The following is a 24,452-nucleotide window of genomic DNA, read 5'->3' on the forward strand; positions in this document are numbered from 1 at the left end:
GCCAACAAAGTTACAACACATTCCGGCATGAATTACTGAGGTGGCCTATGCAGAGCAGTGCTAACTAAAGCTGACCATGCAGTGTGGGTTATGGGGCTGAACAAGAAAATACAATTCATTTCCCCCCAACTGAGTTATTGTATGCTGACAGAGACGGGTGTGCCGCTGTCAGAATACCCGAACAATGACTGCAGCTGATTGGCTGCAGTAACTGTTCGGCTGAGGATTTTCGGACTGGCTCCTATGACGAAACTAGACTAGAGAATCGTTTTTTGTCAAGCTGGGCTGAATTTCACCCAGTGTATGGCCAGCATTTATAGTATATAGAAAAGGAATTGTTGGGTATATGTATCTCTAATAAAGAGCAGAGTAATACATGGCAGACTATAAGCCACTATAAACGCTGGCCCTTCAGCTGTGGTAAACTATATAAATCCATTATGCCTCCATGTCTGTGGCTTAGTCTTGCAGTGCCTGATGGTATTTGTAGTTGCTTCGCAGCTGACGGGCTGGAGTTGTCCTACCCCTGCTATAGGCCTCCCAATATGTATTCCATTGAGGCCTGATACCAATTCAATGGCTCCATTGTAGATCCAGAAATACCTCCAAAACAGTCCTGCAAAAGTGTGATAAGTGCACTCCATTGACATTCGAATAGCAGAAGATCACCAGTCATAGCAATGAGCGATCAACATGCATAAGAAACGCATCATCCAGGCTGCGCCATAGCTACAACAGTGTGCTGCCCGTTTAAAGAGGAACTCCAACGTCCTATCCCTTACAGCCAAGGGAGGTGCCATCTTGGCCTCTATTTGGATTGCAGTTGCCATGGTGCTGCACATGTGATCAGCCATTTGAGAGCTGAAATAAGCGCACTGCAACCTTGAGGGCTAGTTCACACCAAGTGAGGAGCAGATGCAGAGGAAAGCAGTTTAAGAATGCATCAAAAACGCATCCCATGTATTTGGGGCTCTAGTTCACATCACAACAATCAGTTCCAGTGCATGTGGAAAAACTGCAGCATGCCCTATTTTGTTTTCTCCTCTGGTATACACTAAAACACACGTACACACATAAAAAACGCATTCAACTGCTCTGGACCACACCTGAAAGCCCATTATAAGCTAAAAAAAACCACCGCACTGCGTATGCAGAAATGCGTCCAGATCTGGTCCGGATCTGGTGTGAACAAGCCCTGACAGTTGGCGTGCCTTGAAAGTAACTGTTTTGGAGACAATACATTGGTAAAGTTCCTCTTTAACCATTTAAACCAGAGGCGTGTTCAGTTGCTCAGCCGCTGCGAGTGCTGAGCTAGCAAACCTCAGCTGAACGCTGTGCTGCAAGTCAGCGCTCAGCACTGCTAACTTAGCACTCGCAGCGGAAGTGAATGTGCCGGAGAAGGTGGGGACAGAGCACCAGCGGCCATTGTAACTGGGCACACCTGGCAACTATGGAGAAGGGTGCCTGAGCTCCGATGTAGCAAATCACAATTCAGTGTGGAAACCTACAATTTAATGTTTTGGAATATCTGTCTGACAGTAGAAATTGCACTAATGGCAGAGTTTACCACCGAATCCTCCGCCATTTTGCTTAGCACTGTGCGGCCGAAGCATTCAGTGAAGCTGCAGCAGCGAACTGAAGCTCTGCAGAACAGCTACTCGGCACTTGGCCAAGGAACTGAAAGTGCCTCAGGGGTGGGCATCTCTGGCCCTCCAGCTGTTGTGGAACTCCAAGTCTCAAGAAGCATTGCAAGACTGACCGTGACGGGTAAAGCTTGCCACAGACCTTACAACCATCGCAAGACTTTTGTCTTGCGATGGTTGTAAGGTAATTAAAAAAAACGTACGATCTGCCCATCTTGGACAGTCAGATCGTACTTGCGATAATCGCAATCCCGCCCCGCTGAGGGGCGGGCTTCCGATGACCGCAATGCTGAACGGGCAGTGTGCGCTTGCGGCATTTATCTTACGAACATGCCACACACATGTTCCTAAGATAAAAGTCGTGCTCGTTGTATATGCACTTAGTTACTGATTACGTATTCAAGTTTTAAATGAATGTTATTGATGGCCCATTGGAAGATTGACCTCCTGCTCCAGTGACAACTGTAACATTTAGAGTTTGACATCACTTTTAGTTCACATAGGGTGAATCTCCCGACAGGGGGCACTTCAATAAAACCTGATTGGGATTCTGACAACCTGACGACCTTTTGCTTGCCATCCAAATCTTTACATTTTTGAAAAACCGAGAATGAGAAAAATAAACATTTGCTCTGATCAGGTAAATGGTGAATTGTAATTCTGCGCCTGAACCTGGCAGATTGGCTGATATTCATGAAGATTCTCGTCCATCCCCATGGAATCGTTTTGCAGGACTGGAATGTAAATTTGCTGTAGCGAACGTACGTGACTGATCCGGCATTTCATCATCTGGTGTTTTCAATTAGTTGGTGGTCATTCGCACCCTGGAGCTCTCCATTTACATTCATGCCACCAGCTTGTGTGAAAACTAGAGTAATATTTGGTTAAACATTAGTGGAGGAGAGGGGCGCTGAAATGTGTTCCCTGCTGCCGAACCAACACAAAGCAACTTGCATTGTCCGAGGATTTCCTATTTTTTAGCTTTAAGGGTTGCTAAGACCCATCGGTTCAATGGGAATAAGTCCAACCCCCAATTCCCCAAAAGGTTGGGAAGCTGTGTAAAATCTACATAAAAACAGAATGCAATGATCTGCAAATGTTATTCACAATAGAAAAAAGAAAACATCAAATGTTTAAACTGAGAAAATGGACCATTTTAAGAAACAAAATCAGGTAATTTGATGGCAGCAACACGTCTCCTAAGAGTTGGGACAGGACCATGTTTACCACGGTGTAGCATCCCCTCTTCTTTTATCAACACTCTGTAAATGTCTGGGAAATGAGGAGACCAGTTGCTGGAGTTTTGAGAGAGGAATGTTGTCCCATTCTGGCCTGATATTGGAGTCTAACTGCTCAACAGTCCTAGGTCTTCTTTGTCGTATTTTTTTTTTTTCATTTCAAGATGCACCAAATAGTTTTAATTAGTGAAAGCACTTGGACTGCAGGCATGCCAGTTAAGCACCCGGACTCTGCTACTATGAAGCCATGCTGTTGTCATAGATGCAGTATGCGCTTTAGCATTCTCCTGAAATATGCAAGGCCTTCCCTGAAGAAGACGTCATCTGGATGGAAGCATATGCTGCTCTAATACCTGGATATATCGTTCAGCATTGATGGTGCCTTTCCAGATGTGCAAGCTGCCCATTCCATACACTCTACTGCACCCCCATACCATCAGAGATGCAGGCTTTTCAACTCGGCGCTGATAAGCCGGAAGGTCACTCTCCTCTTTTAGTCCGGAGGACGCGCCGTCAACGGTTGCCAAAAAGAATGTCAAATTTCCGTTAGTTTGACCGCAGAACAGTTTTCCACTTTATAACAGACCATTTTAAATGAGCTTTGGCCCAGAGAAGACGGCTGTGTTTCTGAATCCTGTTCAGCTTTAACTGGCATTTCTGGATGGCACGGCAAGCAGAAAGTAATTTTTGGAAGTATTCCTGAGCCCATGCAGTGATGTCCGTCACAGAATCATTGATGCAGTGCCGTCTGAGGGCCTGAAGATCAAGGACATCCAATATTGCATTTCAGACTTGTCCCTTGAGCAGAGATTTCTCCAGATTCTCGGAATCTTTTGATGATATTATGTAGTGTAGATGACGAGATATTTAAAGTCTTTGCAATTTTACATTGAGGAACATTATTCTGAAATTGTGCGACAATATTTAGACGCAGCTTTTCACCGATCGGTAAACTTCGGCCCATCTTTATTTCTGAGACACTCTGACTCTCTAAGATGCTCTTTTTATACCCGATCATGTTACTGACCTGTTGCCAATTAACCTAATCAGTTGCAAAATGTTAGTAACACTAAAGGTGGCCATACACTCTACAACCATCGCAAGACTTTTGTCTTGCGATGGTTGTAAAGGGATTAAAAAAACGTACGATCTGCCCATCTTGGACAGGCAGATCGCACTCTCGATCATCGCAAGCCCGCCCCCCTGAGGGGCGGGCTTCCGATGAAGGGTTTACATATGCGTTTTGGTGCAGTCCAGACTAGAAAAAATAGTGCATGCAAATGTTTCTTTCCCCTGCACACCGGAAAGGACTGCACTGGTGTGAACAGAGCCCAGAGAGTCAATAGAAATACATTGGGATGCATTTCAAGTGCGGACATGGTGTGAACAAGCCCTTAGCTGGTTATACATAGTTAGAATTGCGTTCAAAAACGGTCATTGTTGCAACATTTGCTCAATCTTCATTCATGAGCTCAAATCGACGATCGTTTTTGAGGTAGTGACGAAAAGGAATCAAAGGAGCAGGATGGAATATCTCGAACAACGTTATAACCGTGAATGTGGTTTTCATGCAGGAAACTCCATTTATTCCTTAATCGAATGTTAAAATGAAATGGAATTTGGAGCGACATTCGTCGGATCTCTGATGGCATTACCAACGGACAAGATTTTTCATGTGAACTTTCGTACGATCTTCTAACTGTGTATATCCAACTTTGGAAAGCATTTATTGCTTACAGTTTTTTAATGGCTTTGCTAATTTGGCCACGCCACCTTTTCAATGTAAATTATGATTTTATTTATATTGTTATTCTACAAGGTGTGTTAAATATTCCACATACAGGAGGGAAGTATAATTGGATTGTGTCCTGCCTGTAAACTAGGGGGATGGAAGCAAAGATGTTTTCCCTTTTTTTTTTTTTTTTTTCTCTCTCTCCATATGATGTGCAAATATCTTTCTTTTTAATTTTTTTAAAACATTTTTTCCCCTTTAGTTGATCATGTTGCACTTAAAGCGGACCTTTACCCATATATTGAAAATTAGGGATGCACTGATACTAGTAAATGTGCCGATGGCGAGTACTCGTACTCGCCCAAATGCTCCGATACTTGGGCTTCCAGTATCGGGAAGCCGGGCAGCGAGTCATTACACGCTTCCGTGCCTCCTGATTGGCCGGGCAGCCGGCTCAATGCTCCCTCGTCACTTGGCTACACAGCCAATCGGGAAACCAGGCAGCGTGTCATTACACGCCGCCCGGCTTTCTGATTGGCCAGAAAGCCGGCTTCCTGCTCCCTCGTTACCTGGTGACGAGGGAGTATGGAGCCAGCTTACCGGCCAATCAGGAAGCTTGGCACCGTGTAATGATGCTTTGCCCAGCTTCCTGATTGGCCAGTTTCTCGACCAATCAGGAAGCCGGGAAACGCATCATTACACAGCGCCCGACTTCCTGATTGACCAGAAAGCCGGCTGCATGCTTCCTCATCACCTGGTGATGAGGTAGCATGGAGATGGCTTCCCGGCTAATCAGGAAGCCAGTTGGCGTGTCACTACACGCCGCCTGGCTTCCTTAATGGGGCTTCCGGGATCGGTATTCGGTATCAGCGAGTACAGAAAAAAAAAATATTGTTACTCCAATACCGAAAAAACGGAATCGGTGCATCCCTATTTAAAATAAACACCTTTTTAGTAATGTTTAGTGATGACAATCTACAAACACGTACTTCTAGATAATTGCCGGCTTTGTATTCTGTGCATACCTTATTTCTCTTTTCTTCCCCAGTCTTCTGACAGTGGCCATGATTACTAAGGGCAGATTACTAGCTCTCCTATTGCTTCCTGGATTTCTGGGATATGTGACTAGGACATGTGACCATGCACATCATCTCAGGGGAGGAAAATGCCTTTCCCCGAGATCTCATGAGATTACAGATGAGATTTCCCAGCAATGCTCTGCTGATGACAAGGCAATCCCAGTGTGCATTGGTTTGGCAAACTGAAGTCATTTTGCCCTTTCAAAGCAGGAAGTGAATGCTCTGCAAGTGTAAGTATTTCACAATCACAGCATTTTACACCTGACACGTCTATGTTATTATTAATCCTCATACATAGAAGGATGCATGGGTAGAATTTGATTTTTTGAGTGTGAAGGTCCGCTTTAACCTCATCTTATATCAGGGCGGGACAAATCCCAGGGGTCAGGTAGCCAATGCTCTTTAAAGTGACACTAAACTCAGAAGTTAAATCTTAAAAATACATTCAAGTACCTTAACTATTAACAAAAATGTATCTTATTTATGTGTCAGTCGGCTGGAGACCCTCAAATCATCTCTGAATTGGTGCTGACACTGTCCTTCCTTCTGTAGGGGGGCTACTCATGTTTAGTTTATTCATTGTTATTGAGATTGTAGTCCATCACAGGAGCGAGCTTGGGGCAGTGACCACTTTACAACACACACATGGACCATGGGGAACAAAAGTAGCCCCCCTCCAGAAGGAAGGACAGTGTCAGCACCAATTCAGAGATGATTTGAGGATCTACAGCCGAGTGATACACAAATCAGATACATTTTTGTTAATAGTTAAGGTACTTGAATGCATTTTTAAGATTTATGTGTAGCGTCACTTTAACAATTACATCTGGCACCCAACATTAGAGGTTTTGTCTAGTTGTCAATGGAGCTGGCTCCTAAATTTGTCCACCCCTGTCATTTCTATTATTTGATTTATACCTGTTGTGATCGTATAATTGATTATATAAGCTGTAGTGTAATGACACATTCAGCCACTTTACTGACCTTTCTGTGTAAAGGAAGCTTACAGGGTTATTCACAGAAGGGTGAAGAGTTTGGAGAAGGCAGGAGAAGTGAACCATCTAGGCCAACATAGCTGATTTGGAAAAATTCTCCAATTCATCTCACTTCTCCGGCCTTCTCCAAACTCTTAACCCTTTTGTGAATAACCCTGTAAGTCTCTCATCCTTCTGTTTGCTTGTCCACTCCCCGTACCGTGCAGCACTAAAATGATTGTGGTTTGTATTTTTCCATGTTAGTGATAGTTATGTTATGAGGCCCATGTGTGTGTCTTGTGTGGGGACTGGAATGTTGGCTGTTATCATTTCTACCATATAACATGGATCATAAATATTCCGCATACTGACGTTCTTCAAATATGTGTTTTATAATCTTAGACTGCATAAGGAATGCTCTTCACGATACTGGGTGTGTCTTTGAATGAAAGAAAAGTGAGGCCCTCGCAGTATTATTTACATCAGGGGTAGCTAATCCTATGACCCTCCAGCTGTGGTGAAACTACAAGTTCCATCATGTCCCTGCATCTGGAAGTCATACCTCGGTCTGTCAGTCTTGCAATGCCTTATGGGACTTGTAGTTCCTCAGCAGTGGGGGAGGGGGTTGAAGTGAAGTTAAACTACCTCCGATCTACATGGTAGTAGCGGCTGTCCTTTTATTTCCATAATTTTATAGCCCTTGCTTTGTTTGGCATGTGGGACGCTAGTGATGAGCGCCATTTGCATGACCATACCATAAAGACCTTTCTTACTTCACCAAAATGCAAGTCGGTCTATCTGGAGCCTGCTTCTGTGGCCGGCTCTTGCATGCCAAAGTGCAAGCTCGGGCTCTGAAGCAGACTGCGTTATAAGCACATTGGGGTATATGTAGGGCGCAACACCAGATGGATGTAATACAAAAATGAGTTGACACAGCTCTGCATTTAGTAATACTATATTCAGTGTATTTAAAATGCAAGTTGTTGTACATGAATTTGATTCGGAATCGTCACGTTATTTTACAGTAAAGCTCAGGCGGGGAGAGCGAGAAATGGCCCAAGTAGCCAGCCAACTGTTCTGCTCTGTTCATGTGCTAAGGTAGCTGATGAGAAAGAGCAGAGAGATGCACTCTTCAGTCTGCTGCTTCTCATTTCACTGTCCAGTCACAGGCTGTGGGAGGAACAAGAGATGTAAGTGTTAATTGCAGCAGAGAAAAATCAGGTTTCCTGCCTTGCTAGACAGGGTGGTGCTGTGTAAATCTCAGAAATGTATGGGCAGCAATACAAATCCTTTGAAATCTCCCATGTGTGTTTTCATCCATGGCTGGAGGCGGGTCGCCAGTGCTCCTTAAAAATGACAGCCTAACTGTTGAGGTTTTCACTAGTAGTCCTCAATAGAGCTGGCTTCTATATTTAGTGGTTTGCCTGGAGTTCGGCTTTAATAAGACGGCTGAGATCTATATCGTGCGCATATGATTGCAACTCCAGGAGGTCAGGGTGCAGAAATATTTAATTTGGCTGCGACACTATGCTTTTGCATTGCGTCCATGGAATGTGTGCATTCTCCAGAATGTGGGCGGGCCTTTGATGTCATCGTGTTAAAAAGGAACTTTACCTATATCTTAGAAATGACAACCAATGCAGCTTTAGAAATGTTTAGTAATGACAATCTACAAACACATACTTCTAGATAATTTCCTTGCATACCTTATTTTTCTTTTCCTCCCCGTTCTTCTCACAGTTGCCATTTTTACTAGATCTCCCTTTACTTCCTGGAACTCTGGCACATGTGACTAGGACATGTGACCATGCACATCATCTCAGGGGAGGAAAATGCCTTTCCCTGAGATCTCATGAGATTTCCCAGCAATGCTCTGCTGGCGTAATCTTCCCAGGATGCAACACTTGGGCACATTACATCACTAATGCCCAAGAGGAGCAGGAAATGAGAAAAACAAGAATTGTAAGTAAAATATGTTTAATGAATGTAAGATGTTTCCTATTGGCATGAAGAGCTGCATGTTGATGTGATTTTTAGTGAAAGGGGGTAAAGGTCTGCTTTAAGTGCAAGACTGGAGATGGCGATAAGGAAGCCTGTGGGACTGTGGTTTAAAATATAAAAATAAAATACTAAAAATAATGTTCTCTATTACATTCCTCCTAGACAAAACGAGTAACAAATCCTGAATATCACTTCTTGGGCCTGAAATTCAGCTTTTTTTTCCGACCCCTAACATCTGATTACAGTAATATAGAAAGGGGAACTTACATGTAAACACAATCTTAGTGTGAACTCTCTTCACAGCCTTTGTACACGTACGTGAGCTGGGCCGGGGCGGTGCGTACATGAGCTCGGCCTGAGCTGAGCAAGCTGGGGCGGTGCGGGCCTGAGCTGAGCTGGGGCGGTGCGGGCCTGAGCTGAGCTGGGGCGGTGCGGGCCTGAGCTGGGGCGGTGCTGAGCTGGGGCGGTGCGGGCCTGAGCTGAGCTGGGGCGGTGCGGGCCTGAGCTGAGCTGGGGCGGTGCGGGCCTGAGCTAAGCTGGGCTGTGCGGACCTGGGCTGGATTGTACAATACATGTACATACATTGGCTCCACAGTTCAAACAAAACAGTGTGGACAGCTGGGGGTAAACGCATCCTAACATGAAGTGGTGCATTTATAGGCTTGCCCACAAACAGTCCGTCCTCCATCTTGCACAATGTGCTCTTTATCACTAATTCCCTCTTGTCTGTCACAGAAGGACATCTCTCCTTCTTCCGGGAGATGTCATTACAGTCTTCATTGACGTTTTGGTGAGGGTGGAGGTCTCTGCACATTCCATACAGGCCGACCTCTTGGGAGGAGTTCTGCAAATATCATGGGTGGATGTCATTCTGGAGGAGTGGGTGTTCCTAGGCAGACTGAATTTGCATCTGGACGGCCCTAGGTAACGCCCACATGTGATGCTGAGCCTCCATGATTGAAAGAATGAAATCCAATTAATGAAAGGGACGAGCCAGGATCTGTCAGGTTAGTGAGGAAAGGATTAGATGGTACTGGAGCCTCCAGCCAGGAAATGAGATGGGCTCTGTGAGTTGCTGCAGCTTCTAATGCACATTGTGAGAAGCGCGCAGTGTGCGGTGAAATCGGAGTAAGCCATTTCAGTCCAGGAGAGTAGGTTCTCTGGTGCCTTGGCGGTGCTGACATGGGACTGAATGTATTGCTCAGCGGTGGTTCCCCTTTTTTTCTGCAGTGGTTCTGCATTCCTGATGTGTATTCCACACGCACGCAGAAAATACAAAGGAATACTTCTCATTTTCTGCAGAATGTATATATTGTGCAATATAACAAAAATAGCACTTGTACTTTTCCTTGTGTTCTGGCTGCGGGTGAAGTTATATAACAGTCCCATTGTTTGCCGGTGCCTGGCATGGTGTCTGTATACACTTTGTGCATTCCTCCAGGGTGTTGTGTACTCGGAGGACTCTGCGTCTTGTTTTTAAATCACACGTGGGACCTTTTTATATTTTTAGTCCTCAGAACCTGTATGAATCCTCTGCCGTTTATATAGAGGATGTTTGCTGCTGTTCTGATCAGATATCTAGTTGCGGCTTTGTGCTGTGGAGACTCCTAGTGGGTGTGAACGCATTCCGTGCAATCTGTGGGAGAATTCCTCCCCATCATAAACCTACGTGCCAACGTTTATACACAACGCAGTGACTTCAGGTCACCCGATAATCTTTGTAGGGGAAAAAAGCATTTTGTTTTCATGTGAAAATCTGCTATATACAGCACAAGTGTGTGTTATAATATTTTATAGTAGGGAGGCACCGTTACAGGTTTTTCGGTATCGAGTACTGATATTTTTTTTTCAGGTACTCGCTGATGCTGGAAGTCCTATTAACCCCTTCATGACTGAGGCCCTTTTTTCATTTTTTGCACCCATGTTAAGGGTGGCGTGTAATGATTCGCCGCCCCGGCTTCCCGATTAGCCGGTAAGCTGTCGCCATGCTCCCTCCTCACCAGGTAGCCAGGGGGCGGGTAATGACTTGCTGCCCGACTTCCTGATTAGCCAGCTTCCCGACCATTCAGGAAGCTGGACAGCGAGTCATTACACGCCGCCCGGCTTCCTGATTGGCAGGGAAGCTGGACCCATGCTCCCTTGTCACCAAATGACAAGGGAGCATGGAGCTAGCCTCTCGGAAAGCCGGGGGGGCAAGTCATTACCCGCCCACCGGCTTCCTGATTGGCCAGGAAGCCACTCCATGCTCCCTGATGACGAGGGTGCATGGAGCTGGCCTCCCAGACAATCGGGAAGCTGTGCAGCGTGTAATGACTCACCGCCTGGCTCCCTGATACCAGAAGGTCTGGTATTAGGATAGGCATCGGGAGCAATTGGACAAGTACTAGTGTTGGTGCATCCCTAATAATAAAAATATATATAGATACCGTATATACTCGAGTATAAGCCGTACCGAATATAAGCCGAGGTACCTAATTTTACCAAATAACTATAATATATTGTGTGCGTACCTACCAGAGCTTGCATCACCACATTGCAGGAGTCACTGGACCACCAGACACCTATGAAGCTGTGCCCATCCAGGTCTGGTGTTTGCGGTGTCCCCTCTTGGGGTCCCGCACAGGGAGTGGTGTTCGCCTCCGATGCTCTGTATTCTGTGGAGTGGAGCAGTCCAATTCACCACCTTGGAGCGTCTCTCTCCTGAAGATGCGCTTTTTGGCAAAACACGTCGAGACATTTGCAGAAGCACGCCACCCTTAAATTCTTTGTGCAACCATCTAACTCAATATTTGGATGAAATCGGAGGACTTGCATCCACATTTGGGAGCACTACCCATTGCATTACTGCCTGGAATTTAAGACAGTGGCACCTTCTTTGAGACTTTTTTTTTTTTGAAGGCCTGGCTATGTTGGTTGTCTTTTATGGTTTTACCGTACATGTGTATATATACTGATATTCTTAATGCACTTTAAGAAATGACTCATGTAAGATTCTCATTGGTGCACCCAGAAAGCCCAGTTTATTTATGCAGATTTGCCAGTTAATACTTCCGGGTGTATCGGATGCCTGCTCCCCCTTCCCCGCTGTGTGTCATGGTTCCCCTGCGCCAGCCTCCAAGTGACTTCAGAGGAAATGTGACTGCTACTAAAACTGATAAACACAGGCACAGGAAGCCTTGGTTCAGCGGTGGGCAACCTCTGCACTCCAGATGTTGTGGAACTACAAGTCCCGTGAGGCATTGCAGGAGTGGCAGCAATAGGCATGACTCCCAGAGGCCTAAACAATGATGGGATTTGTAGTTCCACCACAGTGGGCATACTGAGGTTGCATACCCCTGTGTGTAAGTCTGATGCTCCCTGGGTGTGTGATTGTTTCTTTATAGTAATCCATGTGGGCCGGGTTATAGAAGAGAGAGCAGTGAATAGGTGTAGTCGGGTTCATTACAAACTCTTCCATAACCTCGTGACTGCTTGCTTTGTTGTTGTCGTTTTTTTCTGAAATCCGCTCCGTGTACAGAAGGAGATCAGGAGCAAAACAATTATAATCTGTCCTACTATTGTGTCTGTCTGTAGGCACTCTAATGCCATTTTTATCAGAGATTTATTGGAAAAGTAGCTCATGGGGTACATTGCAGGTGATGATCTTCTCAATGTATGCCTAACTGTGTAGTAGCATTATCGCTCCCTTTCTATGAAGCTGGACATATGCAACTCAAAGTTCAGTCTATTGTTTTTCAATGAGCTGAAATTTGAGCCGAGCGGGTGACACTGTTGGCAACAACCAGCGTGACAAATTTCCATTACAGAACTAAAGGAGCTGGGTGAAATATGGTTGGCTGGACTGTGACTTCATCCAATTCCCTGCAGTCAAAATGGGGGATTCCATCATAAGGCCCCATTCACACCGGAAGCACCAGCACGATTTTTGAAAGGGCGTTTTGGGGCGTCTTTAATCACGTTTCAGCGCTGAAACGCAATTAAAAACGGCCAAAAATGCACCTATCAGCGCGTTTCCATTGAAATCTATATGGGAAAATGCACTGAACAGCACGAAAAAAAATAGCCCAGGCAGCATTCTGGGCAGCGGGCGGTTCGGATTGCGCATAGGAATATATGGGATTCATGTCGGCGGTTCAGGGCAGACAAATCCGTGCGACCGAGCTGCCCTGTGGTGAACGGGGCCTAAATGTTGTTTAATGTGCATGGGCGAATTGAGTCATTTGTAGATGAAAATCTAGCCATGTATGAATGAGATACAGTGACCCTAAACTCAGGAGTTAAATCTTAAAAAATACGTTCAAGTATTTTATTTATTAACAAAAATGTATCTTATTTGTGTATCGGCTGTAGATCCTCCAATCATCTCTGAATTGGTGCTGACACTGTCCTTCCTTCTGCAGGGTGGCGACTTTTGTTCCCCATGGGTCCTGTTAGGGATGAGCCAATACTGGTTTTTCGTTATCGAGTACCAATATTTGTTTTTCGGTACTCGCCAATACCGATACCCGAAGTCCCATTAAGAAAGCCGGGCGGCATGTAATAACACGCCACCCGGCTTCCCAATTAGCCGGGAAGCTGGGCGGCGTGTAAAGAATCACCACCCGGCTTCCCAATTAGAAGTGAAGCCATCTCTATGCTTTTCGTCACTAGGTGATGAGAAAGCATGGAGCCGGATTTCTGGGCAATCAGAAAGCCGGGCGCCGTATAATGACTGATGACCTGTGACGCCGTATAATGACCTGATTGGCTGGGAAGCTGGCTCCATGCTCCCTCGTGACGAGGGAGCATGGAGCTGGCCAATCAGGAAGCTGGGCAGCATGTAATGACTCGCTGCCCAGCTTCCTGATACCGGAAGCTGAAGTATCGGGCCAGGCATTGGACCATTTGGGCGAGTACTTGGCATTGGCACCGATACTAGTATCGGCGCATCCCTGCACCCGAGTGATACACAAATAAGAGACATTTTTGCTAATGGTTAAGGTACTTGAATGTAATTTTTAGGATTGAACTCCTGAGTTTAGTGTTACTTTAGTGATCTGATAGAACATCCCATTGTTTCGAAGTATATTTTATAGCTTTATGCCTAATGACAAACATTTTAGATATCGGTCTTGTATTGAACCTGCATTTTGTTTTCCAGGTGTTTACTGACGGCATAACCAATAAACTGATCGGTTGCTATGTTGGCGACATGATGGACGATGTAGTCCTGGTGAGGATCTATGGGAATAAAACGGAGCTGCTCGTGGACCGTGATGAGGAGCTGAAGAGTTTTCGGGTACTGCAGTCTCACGGCTGTGCTCCCCGACTGTACTGCACCTTCAACAATGGGCTCTGCTATGAGTTCATGGAAGGGGCTGCCTTGGATCCCGAACACGTCTGTAATCCTAGCATTTTCAGGTATGGAATTTAAACCTGATACAGGTTTCTCTTTTGTTTAGTGTTTATAAACCATCAGTAAATGTCCATGGATACTGGGAGTGTACTCTCTGTTTAAGAGTTGTTTGTCATTGCAAACATTGCATGCGGCTACAGTCACATGGTTGATGGGATCACTTGTCAAAGCGTGCACAGAGAAAAGAAAAAAAAAGTGGATGTGTGCAAATTCAACTGAATGTTTCTCATATCCTGCCCCATCTGCTCTGTGCAGCAGCCTGTTTACTTACTCTGTGCTCTGGATAAACACGGCCAGGCCGGCATACCTCGGCCTCTGACGGTAGTACGTTCATCCATGCCTTCCTGTTCATTTCCATCTCTGCTGCGTCTGTGGCTTCTTCTTGAAGGTGACAGAGTTAAACCTATACACGTAATGCATCCAATGCTTACGCAGGGAAATGAGCTCCTAAGAAGATTCTGGTGACTTGTAATGCCGCGGTTTAGAGCGTCAGTGAGTGATCAGTGCACAGCGCAGGTATTGCAGCACGGCTAGAAACGGAGTACGTGGAATCAGACATTGATCTCCCGATTATCTGCTGAGGCCCCGTTTGTGGGGTGTTCTAGTTTTTATTGATGTGAAGACAACTGGATAAGAACCTATGACGGTGGCTAGCTTTCAATAAAATGAAGGAATACGAATATGAAGGGTATTAAAGGTCTCATGTACCACTGCCGCGCTATTCCTTTAAACATTTCTACATACTTTATTAATTTACATAAAACATGATTTGCGGAAAACGAAAGGAAAGCTTAAACATTAAAAACAGTTGCTTAGCCTTGACCGGACAACGCCTTGTAACCATACGATTGTTAGTAACGTCATGAATATAAATTTGAATAAATATGTGAGGGATCCTCGGGTCACGGCCATGATCCAAGTCAGTAGATGATCATAAATTCGGCACAAAATAATATCCTGATGGTTTCATTTTCTATGCGTTTAGCACATAACGGCTTACTCAGGAGGGAGGTGCTCTGGAGAGATGGTCTAAGGTCTAAGGAGAGGATGAAGAAGCAGCAGTATAAAAGCACATATAAATGCTGCACGGGTAGGAACATGTAGGAAGGGCAGGTTCGTTAGCACTTGTAGCCGGATGGATATCGGGACTAGATGTGCGCCGCCTCTAATGTTCCCTGTCGTTTGTAGCGTTGAAGGAGAGGATGAAGGAGCAACAGTATAAAAGCACATAAAATTGCTGCAGTGGTAGGGACATGTAGGAAGAGCAGGTCTGTGGGCACTTGTAGCCGAATGGGTATCGGGACTAGATGTGCGCCGTCACTAGTGTTCCCCGGCATTTGTATCATTTGAGGGAGGAGAAGAAGAAGCAGTATAAAAGCAGATAAAAATGCCGCAGGGGTAGGGACATGTAGAAAGGGCAGGTCTGGGCACTTGTAGCCGAATGGGTATCGGGACTAGATGTGCGCCGTCACTAGTGTTCCCCGGCATTTGTATCATTTGAGGGAGGAGAAGAAGAAGCAGTATAAAAGCAGATACAAATGCTGCAGGGGTGGGGACATGTAGGAAGGGCAGGTCTGTGGGCACTTGTAGCCGAATGGGTATCGGGACTAGATGTGCGCCGTGTGTAGTGTTGCTCAGCGTTTGTAGCATGGCCATGTTTAAGCTTTTCTTTTGTTTTCTGCAAATCAAGTTTTATGTAAATTGATAAAGTATGTACACATTTTAAACGACTAGCCTGGCTGTGGTAGATTATATTTTTAAAGCTCCATGTTCCTACTCATTTCTTTTCATATGTAGTAGGGGTATGGTATCAGTTGCTGCAGCTTAAATATGCCCATTACTGTGATGGAACCATAGTTCAGTAAAATAGTCACATGTTATATACAGCTTGGTAATTGTTTTCTTTTTTGTTGTTGTTCTAGACTCATAGCCCAACAGCTCGCTAAGATCCATGCCATTCACGCCCACAATGGCTGGATCCCAAAATCCAATTTGTGGTTTAAAATGAGGAAGTACTTCGCTCTTATTCCAACTGAATTCGAAGACTCCGTCATCAATGAAAGGTAATCTGATTAATAATGCATGTGTCTTCCACGTTAGAATAAACAGTGTTTGCTGCTGAGTATTGTTCACGCTGTTCCCTTTCGATGTGATTCACACCGTGAAAAAAACACTTATTACAAGCTACATGATTCTTTTGTCCGGGTCTACCCGATGGCTCAGTTCCACTATTATTCTTATTCAGGATTTATATAGCGCCAACAGTTTGAGAGTCGCTTTACAATAGAAGGAAGACATTACAGTTACAATACAAATCAAGGCAAGATGGTAAGGGGGGCCCTGCCCCTCAGGGCTTACACTCTAAAAGGGAGGTACAAGTGATGCATGAGGAGGTAGCTGTGTGGAGATTTGTTTAAGACATTGTACAGTGGTTAGCTTGAGGGGGGATAGACTTCCCTGAAGAGATGAGTGTTTAGGGATTACCTAAAGGCAGACCGAGTAGGAGATAGACTGACAGGTTTGGGTAAGGAGTTCCAGAGGATGGGAGACACGAGAGAGGTGCTAGGGGCAAGCATGGGAGGAGTTGATGAATGAGATAGAGAACCGGAGGTTTTGGGAGGGGACGGTTCGGGTGATACTTTGAGACAAGGTTTGAGATATAGCCGGTGGCAGAGTTTTGGATGGCTTTGTAAGTGGTTGTTTATATTTTGAATTTTATCCTTTGGGCTATTGGAAGCCAGTGCAGGGATTGACAGAGGGGGGTTGCAGACACTGAGCGGCTGGTTAGGTGGATGAGTCTAGCAGCTGCATTCATAGTGGACTGAAGGGGGGATAGCCTGTGTAGAGGTAGACCAATGAGGAGAGAGTTGCAATAGTTGAGATGAGAGATAACAAGTGAGTGGATGAGAAGCTTTGTGGTTTCATTGGTGAGGAAGGGGTGTATTTTGGACATGTTATGAAGGTGAAGGCGGCGGGATTTGGACAGTCATTGGATGTGGGACAGAAAAGTGAGGTCTGAGTCCAGGATGACACCTAGCATCTTGGAATGGATTGAGAGAGGGATAGTTGTGTTCTAAATCTCAATGGAAAAGGTGGGGAAGGAAATATAATGAGCTCACTAACATATTGCCTGTTTTTTCAACTCTTACTGCTGAAAATAATGAATATTATGTCAGATATTTAGTGTTTTTGATTGGTGAATTGAGGGTAAAGTGGCAATGTCTGTGTAATATTCTTGCCCTGAGAGCAATCCTCACCACCGCTTCTCTTGTAGTGCTAAAAACTAAAGCCAAAACACGTCATGGGTTCTCATGAAACAAAGTGTATTCATCCATCTTTTTTTTTTTTCTCAACATGGCAGGTTTGTTCGCGATGTTCCGAACCGGCAGGTCCTGCAGCAGGAGATGGCATGGATGAAGGACGTGCTGTCCAATTTGGGCTCTCCTGTGGTTCTGTGTCACAATGATCTACTGTGTAAGAACATAATCTACAATGAAAAGAGAGGTAGGTACTGGGAAAAAGTAAGTACTTTGCACCGGTATAGCTGTCAGCCGTCCACTCTTTAGCTACACTACACATTTTTCTTTCCTTGTGGCTCCCACTTCTGTTTCCTTTGGTAAGTAGGGAAAATTTCCTGCTGTTTATAGTGCGTGGTCATTTCATTGACGGTTTTCTTACCTGAAAGGTTGTAGTGGGGGAATGTTTTTTTTTAATTTTATTTTTTTATTCCTCTTCCTTTTTAATCTTTCTGTTGCTCCTCTGTACTAACGGGCCCCTCCTAAACCTTCATTAACCCCTCCCAAACTGCATTCTCATTTACTTTTTTGTGGGATTTATTCATAATATGCAGTTTCTGTTTTGTGGCCTTATGCAAAATGCAAATGCTAACTGCTGTGCTTCATTTATTTTATAGCTTGTGAACCGGTTAGTTTGAGCCACAATATAGGGTCAATGTACAGTTCAAGTAGGGTGATGAGCCATAGGGGTATCTGTGGGTATGAAGGCCATTCTAACCAAACAAGGCTCCGTCTGATTTCCTTCATTGTATTACCTTGATGCTGCTATCTAGTCCCGGAATCTGATTGCCGTCAGTTGGACACCATGTGCAATCAAAACTTAGAGGTGTGAGGAATAGGAGAGAAGGCCTTTACTTCCAAAATGTTTCCTGATCATTAGAGTATATTATAAACTTTATATAAAGAAATCTTGTCATTGGGGGCAGGACAATCTGATACAGAAATGAACAGGCACTTAAAGGTGCCTGCACATACCTGCAGCAACCTGTCAAACCTTCTCGCCATGGCATTTAGAGCAGTTCTGACATGCAGGTAGTGTTTGATCTAACCATTAAACCCTTCCCCACACATTTCTATTGACCCATCACTATTATAGATAAGTCTCACTGGCTTATAAAAATGTGCAGAAGGTTGGAAAGGGCATGATTTGGTCCTATCAAGGTTAGAAGCTTTGCCAGTCAGAACAGCTTGAGGGTCAGCTGTCAGGAAGGTTTTGGAGGCTGCTTTAAGTTCCTGCACTTTGTCCCCATTCCCCTTAGTACCAGTCTCTTCAAATGATCTTTATTATACCCCCATAAACCCAGAGCTCAGGGTGCAGAAGGCAGCTACATGCTGCAGGGTGCATTACTAGTTTGCCTCCTCCTACCCTTTTGTACGTTCCCTTTTGCTACCAGATGCAACATTAGGCCTCACTAAGCAATAGAAAAGGTGCGGAGGGTAGGAGGAGGTGTGCTACAAGCACATCCAGGAAGTTGTGGTTGTCGGTCATGCTGCAGGTTTTGGGGATGAGATCAATGAAGACCATCTAAAGAAGTGAGGTGCCCATTTTAATAATTGGGAGCCCTTGTGGGAGGTAGATACCACATTCTGGTTCTCTTTAAGATGGATATCTTTCGGAGCCTTTCTGGTTAGTATGTATAAGGGCAGAGGGGGATGGGTGTGTGCATGTTTCTCTCTCTTGGCTGCCATGTAGTTGGGCTGTAGACACTGCCCGGGAGAGAGAATACTAACATTTGTGATATTTTATATGAATAAATGTAACTTCTGCTCTTAAGTATAACAGAATTCTCCTTAGGAATTCAGGGATCAGTATCCAAGTGAACCTGTCACATGCCTAATTGTTTACCTTAAAGCAGTCTTTTCTTGTTTCCACATTTGGTTAAAAACAAAAAAAAAAACAATCCCTCATTAAACAATCGATACTGAAGGAAACTTGAAGGTTACGATTTCTGACAGCTCCTTCTGAAAACGCCTGTTGCCTCTTTATGCTGCACGGATGGTTCAAATGTTTAACTAAGATGCAGATCAGGAGTTTTGCTTTCTCTGATGCTGGGTTAGCAGTTACTGAAGACAGTCAGGCATCTAGTATTTTCAGATGGAGCTCAACAGTGGTAACTATGGATGCACCGATATAATTTTTTCGGTATCGATTACTAATATTTTTTTTTTTCGTTTACGGTACTTGTTGATACTGAATGCCAATACCGGAAGTCCCATTTAGGATGCCGGGCGACGTGTAATGACTCACCGCCTGACTTCCTGATTAGCGGGAACCTGCCTCCATGGTCATCAGGTGAGGTGGAAGCACGGAACTGGCTTTCTGGCCAATCGGGAAGTCGGGTGGGGCTGGGGGGGTTAATGACTCGCTGCCCAGCTTCCTAAATGGTCGGGGAGCTGGCCAATCAGGAAGCCAGGCGGCGAGTCATTACACAACGCCTGGATTCCTGATTGGCCTGGAAGCCGCTGGCTCCATGCTCGGTCACCGCTTCTCGGTGAATCAGGAAGCCGGGCTGCATGTAAAGACTCGCCGCCCGACTTCCCGATAAGTTCCTGTATTGGGAGCAAATACTCGGTATCGCCACCAATACTAGTATCAGTGCATCCCTAGTGGTAGCCTTTAAAAATTATCTCAGTACTGATTCTCTTAAAGCTAAATATCGTTTTGCTGGAACCTGCCATTTCTGACATGTAGGTTGGTCACCAGAACAGAGCAGACGAGCTGTGCTCCTTCTATGCATCGCAATTCTGCCTTGAGTACATAATAGAAGCAACCTTTCCTTGGCCAGTGATTACAAAAGCTGCTGCCTGTTACAGGCAACTCAGTTTACAAAGAATTTACTGTTGCATAACATGAGAATTGTAATCACAGAGAGGTGGTTGTAAGGTTGAGAGGTTGTAATCACAGAGAGGTGGCAATCACAGCCCTCACATCACACATGCTTATCCTTCAGTGACAGTCTCGCCTCTCTGTAATCTGCATACATGATTGGCCAGGGTTGGAGGTGGAGATCAGAACTTGGCTGATGACTTTTGAAAAAGTCAACATTTGCATATTAGTAACAGCGCTGTTTAGTCTGCTTGAGCTCCGTGTTGGATGGAACAGATTACAAAAGTATTACTATGTCCACAAACTTGGAAATAGAAAAGTTCACTTTAAGAGAACTGAACTCTGAGGCGAATTCTGATATTCTTAGAAATCTCCAGCAGAAGGTACATTATTCATTACAATAACAGTGTGTGGGGCTCATTGTGATGATGAACATGACTTGTCTTGGTGGGTGGGGTGTAATTTGTCAATCAATGATAGCTATCAGACTGATCAGAATCTATAGAAATCTCTGTCACACAAAAGTAGCTTAAAGGAAGTGTTGTAGGCGCTGCACAGTTGGCTGTATTATAGGGTGATATGTTATTACATGTATGTTACAGAATAATTTATATGGCCGCTCCCTGGGTCAGGACAGGAACTTCCTTGGTTTTAAAGTGGAATTTCTTTCTCTATTCAGTGTCTTAAATGTGTGCAGAAATCTTGCTTGGAAGTAATTGTCTATTCTACCTATTGTAAACAAGGCAAAGTATGGCAACGTTCACACACAAATCAACCCCTCAAAATGGCTATAATTGCTATATTTTTATATACGATATATTCGTATGCTATAGTAACATTGCTTTCTGGTGTCTAGTTACATTGTTAACTGTAGAAAGTGCAGGTTCAACGTTTCTTTTAATCCTTTCTGTATATTAAACCATGTGAAGAGTTTTTTGTGTATGAATTACAGAGCAGACACAGCTTTAGCATGGCAGCGCACCCCATACTACATGTTCCCTGTGTACATTGCAGCCTGGGATCAGGCACTCTGTACAGAGAGAAGCATTGACTCCTATGGCTTTAGTCTCCTGGCTGCTGCTGGAGGCAAGATTCATAGGACCAAATAAGATCAAAACCGGAGCAGACAGAATCTGAAGCATTTGCCCATTGTAACCAATCGGCTTCTCTCTTCAGTTTGTTCAGTTGAGCTTTGAAAATAAAAGCTGGTTGGTTGCCATGCACCGCTGCTCCAGTAGCAAACCTCCGGCCCTCCAGCTGTGGTGGAACTACAAATCCCATGAGGCATTGCAAGATTCTCACAGCCACAGACATGACTCCCGAAGAGCGATGCATCATGGGATTTGTAGTTTCACCACAGCTGGAGGGGGCTGGAGGTTTGCTACCCCTGCTTTAAACGGACGATTAGCATACAAGGCAAAAAAGTTGTTACTCATTTTTAATAAATTGTTTTAAAACATTTGCTTTCACACAGGCTGATCAGGAGGAGATCTGTGCACAGATCCCCTCCTGATCGGAGCAGTACGGGCTGGATGTCACTAGAGATGCACCAACACCATTTTTTCGGTTTCGAGTACCAATGTTTTTTTCTGGTACTCACCGATAACGGAAGCCCCATTAAGGAAGCCAGGCAGCGTGTAATGACTTGCCACCTGGCTTCCCGATTAGAAGTGAAGCCATCTCCATGCTCTCTCGTCACCAGGTGAGGAGGAAGCATTGAGCCGGCTTTCTGGCCAATCGGGAAGCCAGGCGGCATGTAATGACTCGCTGCTCGGCTTCCTGATCACAGAAGCTCCGGTATCGGGCTAGGCATCGGAGCATTTGGGCGAGTACGAGTATTCGCCCAAATACTCGGCATCGATACTGATACTAGTATCGGTGCATTCCTAGATGTCACCTCTGTGACATCTGTGTTTGTCCAGTGTTTCTTTTTTTTCCCCCTCCATTCTGCGAAGGAGGTGAACACTGAAATTACCGGACCCCATGTCAGTCTACGGGGAATTGGATGTAAATGGGCTATGTAAATGGATGTTTGTCTGTTTAAACACAGCTGCCCATAGACTAGCACTAGCCATCCGATCAGTTCTGCTTGAAAAACGTGACAGGCGGACCCGATCGGACCACCCGTGTGAAGGGGGCCTTAGTACTGCAAAGGGCTTTCATTAAAAGATTGATATCTATATCTAAAAATAAACCCTGCACATAACAGACTAGATGGGCAGCTATAGATCCATTATGTGTCATATGATTAGGTCATATCTAGTGATAAGGCAGCTTCTAGTTATGTTAGCAGAGACGTGGAAGAAGCTTGCGTTCAAAACTGTTTTCTCTGCTGTAACTTCTGATTAAACTTCCTCAAGGACATCAAACTAAGACGCCTGCAGAAGGAGAGGAATACTCGCCTATCCGGCGGTGGTATGTTGAATGTTTGCTGTCTTGCAACGTTCTAGGCACTGCAGCTATCCCTCCATTCTGGATGTATCTTATAGCGTTACCTCCTCTGGCTGCTGTAGTTTCTCCCGCTGACTCCTACGTCACTAACAGAGCATAGCAGTGGTAGAGGAGTTTGCAGGAGGAACTACAGCAGCCAGTGGGGGAACGCTAACTGACACATCCAGAAGTGTCCAGTAGCAGCGGCGCCTGGAGCTCTGCAAGAGAGCAAACATTGAATACACTGCCTGCCGGATAGGTAAGTTTTCCTCTGCTTTTGCAGGCAGTGTTAAGCTTTATCAGCTTTTATTTAGGGGCAGGGTCGCTTTAAATACACACATTTCACAGGCCGATAAGTTCTTAAGGCTGTGACACACTGCTCGTGGAGCGGTGGGACGCTGCCTTCGCGAGCAGTGTGTCATGTCATTTTCTCCCCGGCATGTCAGCTTGCGAGAGCTCGTGTAGCGTGCCGGGATCAAAAATTTCATCTTCAGCTAATCGGCTCGCGCATGTAGACTCGCGTCAGGATGCGACTTCTGGCCGGTTGTTACGCACGAGCCGATTGGTCAGTCATCTGCCTGCACTCAGCTCACACACTGCACGCAAAGCTCTGTGCCGGACAGCTTTGCTTGGCTCTGCGCGGCTTTGCGTGCAGTGCGTCACGGGCTTTAATGTCCTGTTTTTGTGTGTGTTTTGTTATTGCTACTCCTATTTTATACACATTTTCAAAACTAGAACATTGCATTCATTTAATAGGGTCCTAAACCTAAATTGATGTACTTAATGACGTGACGATTGCTCAATTCCACTTTAAAACTTCTGGAAAGAAAGGGGTAAAGATCCGAACTTTTAACCATGAAAGTTTTGTGTTGTAAAATGTGAGTGCCAAATTCTCTTCATCTGCCGCAGATTAGGTTTGCCATTGCCCGCTGCCCTGTGGCGGCGTTCTCCATGCTTCTTAAACGCAGTGACTGGCGGTTTGTCGATCACATGTTCACTTGTGCCTGCCACATGGGAGTGAACGCATCCTGGTAACGGCCTCATCAGTATCTTCTTAGATCTTTTTTATTTTATGTATTTATTTATATTTCCTTTTTGTTTGTAACCTTCATCTTTAACTCAGCACACAGTTTGTTTCCCTTCAAATGTTTTTATATGTTATGCCGTGCAGCAGTATATTCCTGTCAAATGACAAATTGCCAATGTTGTGTAAAATGACGAGTAGGAAAATGTAAACACGCTTTCTGCTCTGGGCTGACCTGTGAATTTTACCGTAAGCAGGCCATTAAAAAGAGGTCTGACAGCCAGACAGAAGTCCCAGAATGTCCTCTAGGGTCTGGCAGAGAGCATTATATGCCCAGAGTGCGCCATATCCACAGAGATTATTCTGCATACATAATTCATTGGCAACGACAGCACCGGATAAGAGTCTTAATGTCTCTGGGGGGAATGTATCAAAACTGGGGAAGACAAAATCTGGAGCAGTTGCCCATGGCAACCAATCGGCATCTCTCTTCAGTTTGAGGGATGATTTGAAAATGAAAGAGAGAAGCTGATTGGTTGCCATGCACAGCTGCTCCAGATTTTGTCTGCTCCAGTTTTGGTAAATTCCTTTTTGTCTATGTTTACTGGATAAAGTACAGAAGACTAAGAACGCTTAGTATGTAGGCATGGCTCTTAGACCTCCCCCAGCAAGAAATGCGTTACTACTGCAAATGATGTATGCACACACAAGGAACTTCCTCTGGTCTGAGAATGGCACTTAATAGTATATTATGAATACATAGAGTGTATGTATTTATCTACAGAATACGGCTTGGCTTGTATTGCCCCCCCC

The 24,452-nt window shown here is 44.9% G+C and overlaps 1 protein-coding gene across 1 annotated transcript in view; it reads left to right on the plus strand.

The window, feature by feature from the left end:
- Window positions 1-24,452, plus strand: part of ETNK1 (ethanolamine kinase 1) — a 33,225-nt gene that overhangs the window by 4,299 nt on the left and 4,474 nt on the right. Inside the window, exons 2-4 of the mRNA XM_018560021.1 lie at window positions 13,808-14,067; window positions 15,985-16,125; window positions 17,424-17,566. Coding sequence (XP_018415523.1) covers window positions 13,808-14,067; window positions 15,985-16,125; window positions 17,424-17,566 — 544 coding nt within the window. The remainder of the gene's footprint in view (window positions 1-13,807; window positions 14,068-15,984; window positions 16,126-17,423; window positions 17,567-24,452) is intronic.

Source organism: Nanorana parkeri, unplaced genomic scaffold (assembly GCF_000935625.1).
Source record: "Nanorana parkeri isolate BGI_ZX_2015 unplaced genomic scaffold, ASM93562v1 scaffold426, whole genome shotgun sequence".
Lineage (NCBI taxonomy): Eukaryota > Metazoa > Chordata > Amphibia > Anura > Dicroglossidae > Nanorana > Nanorana parkeri.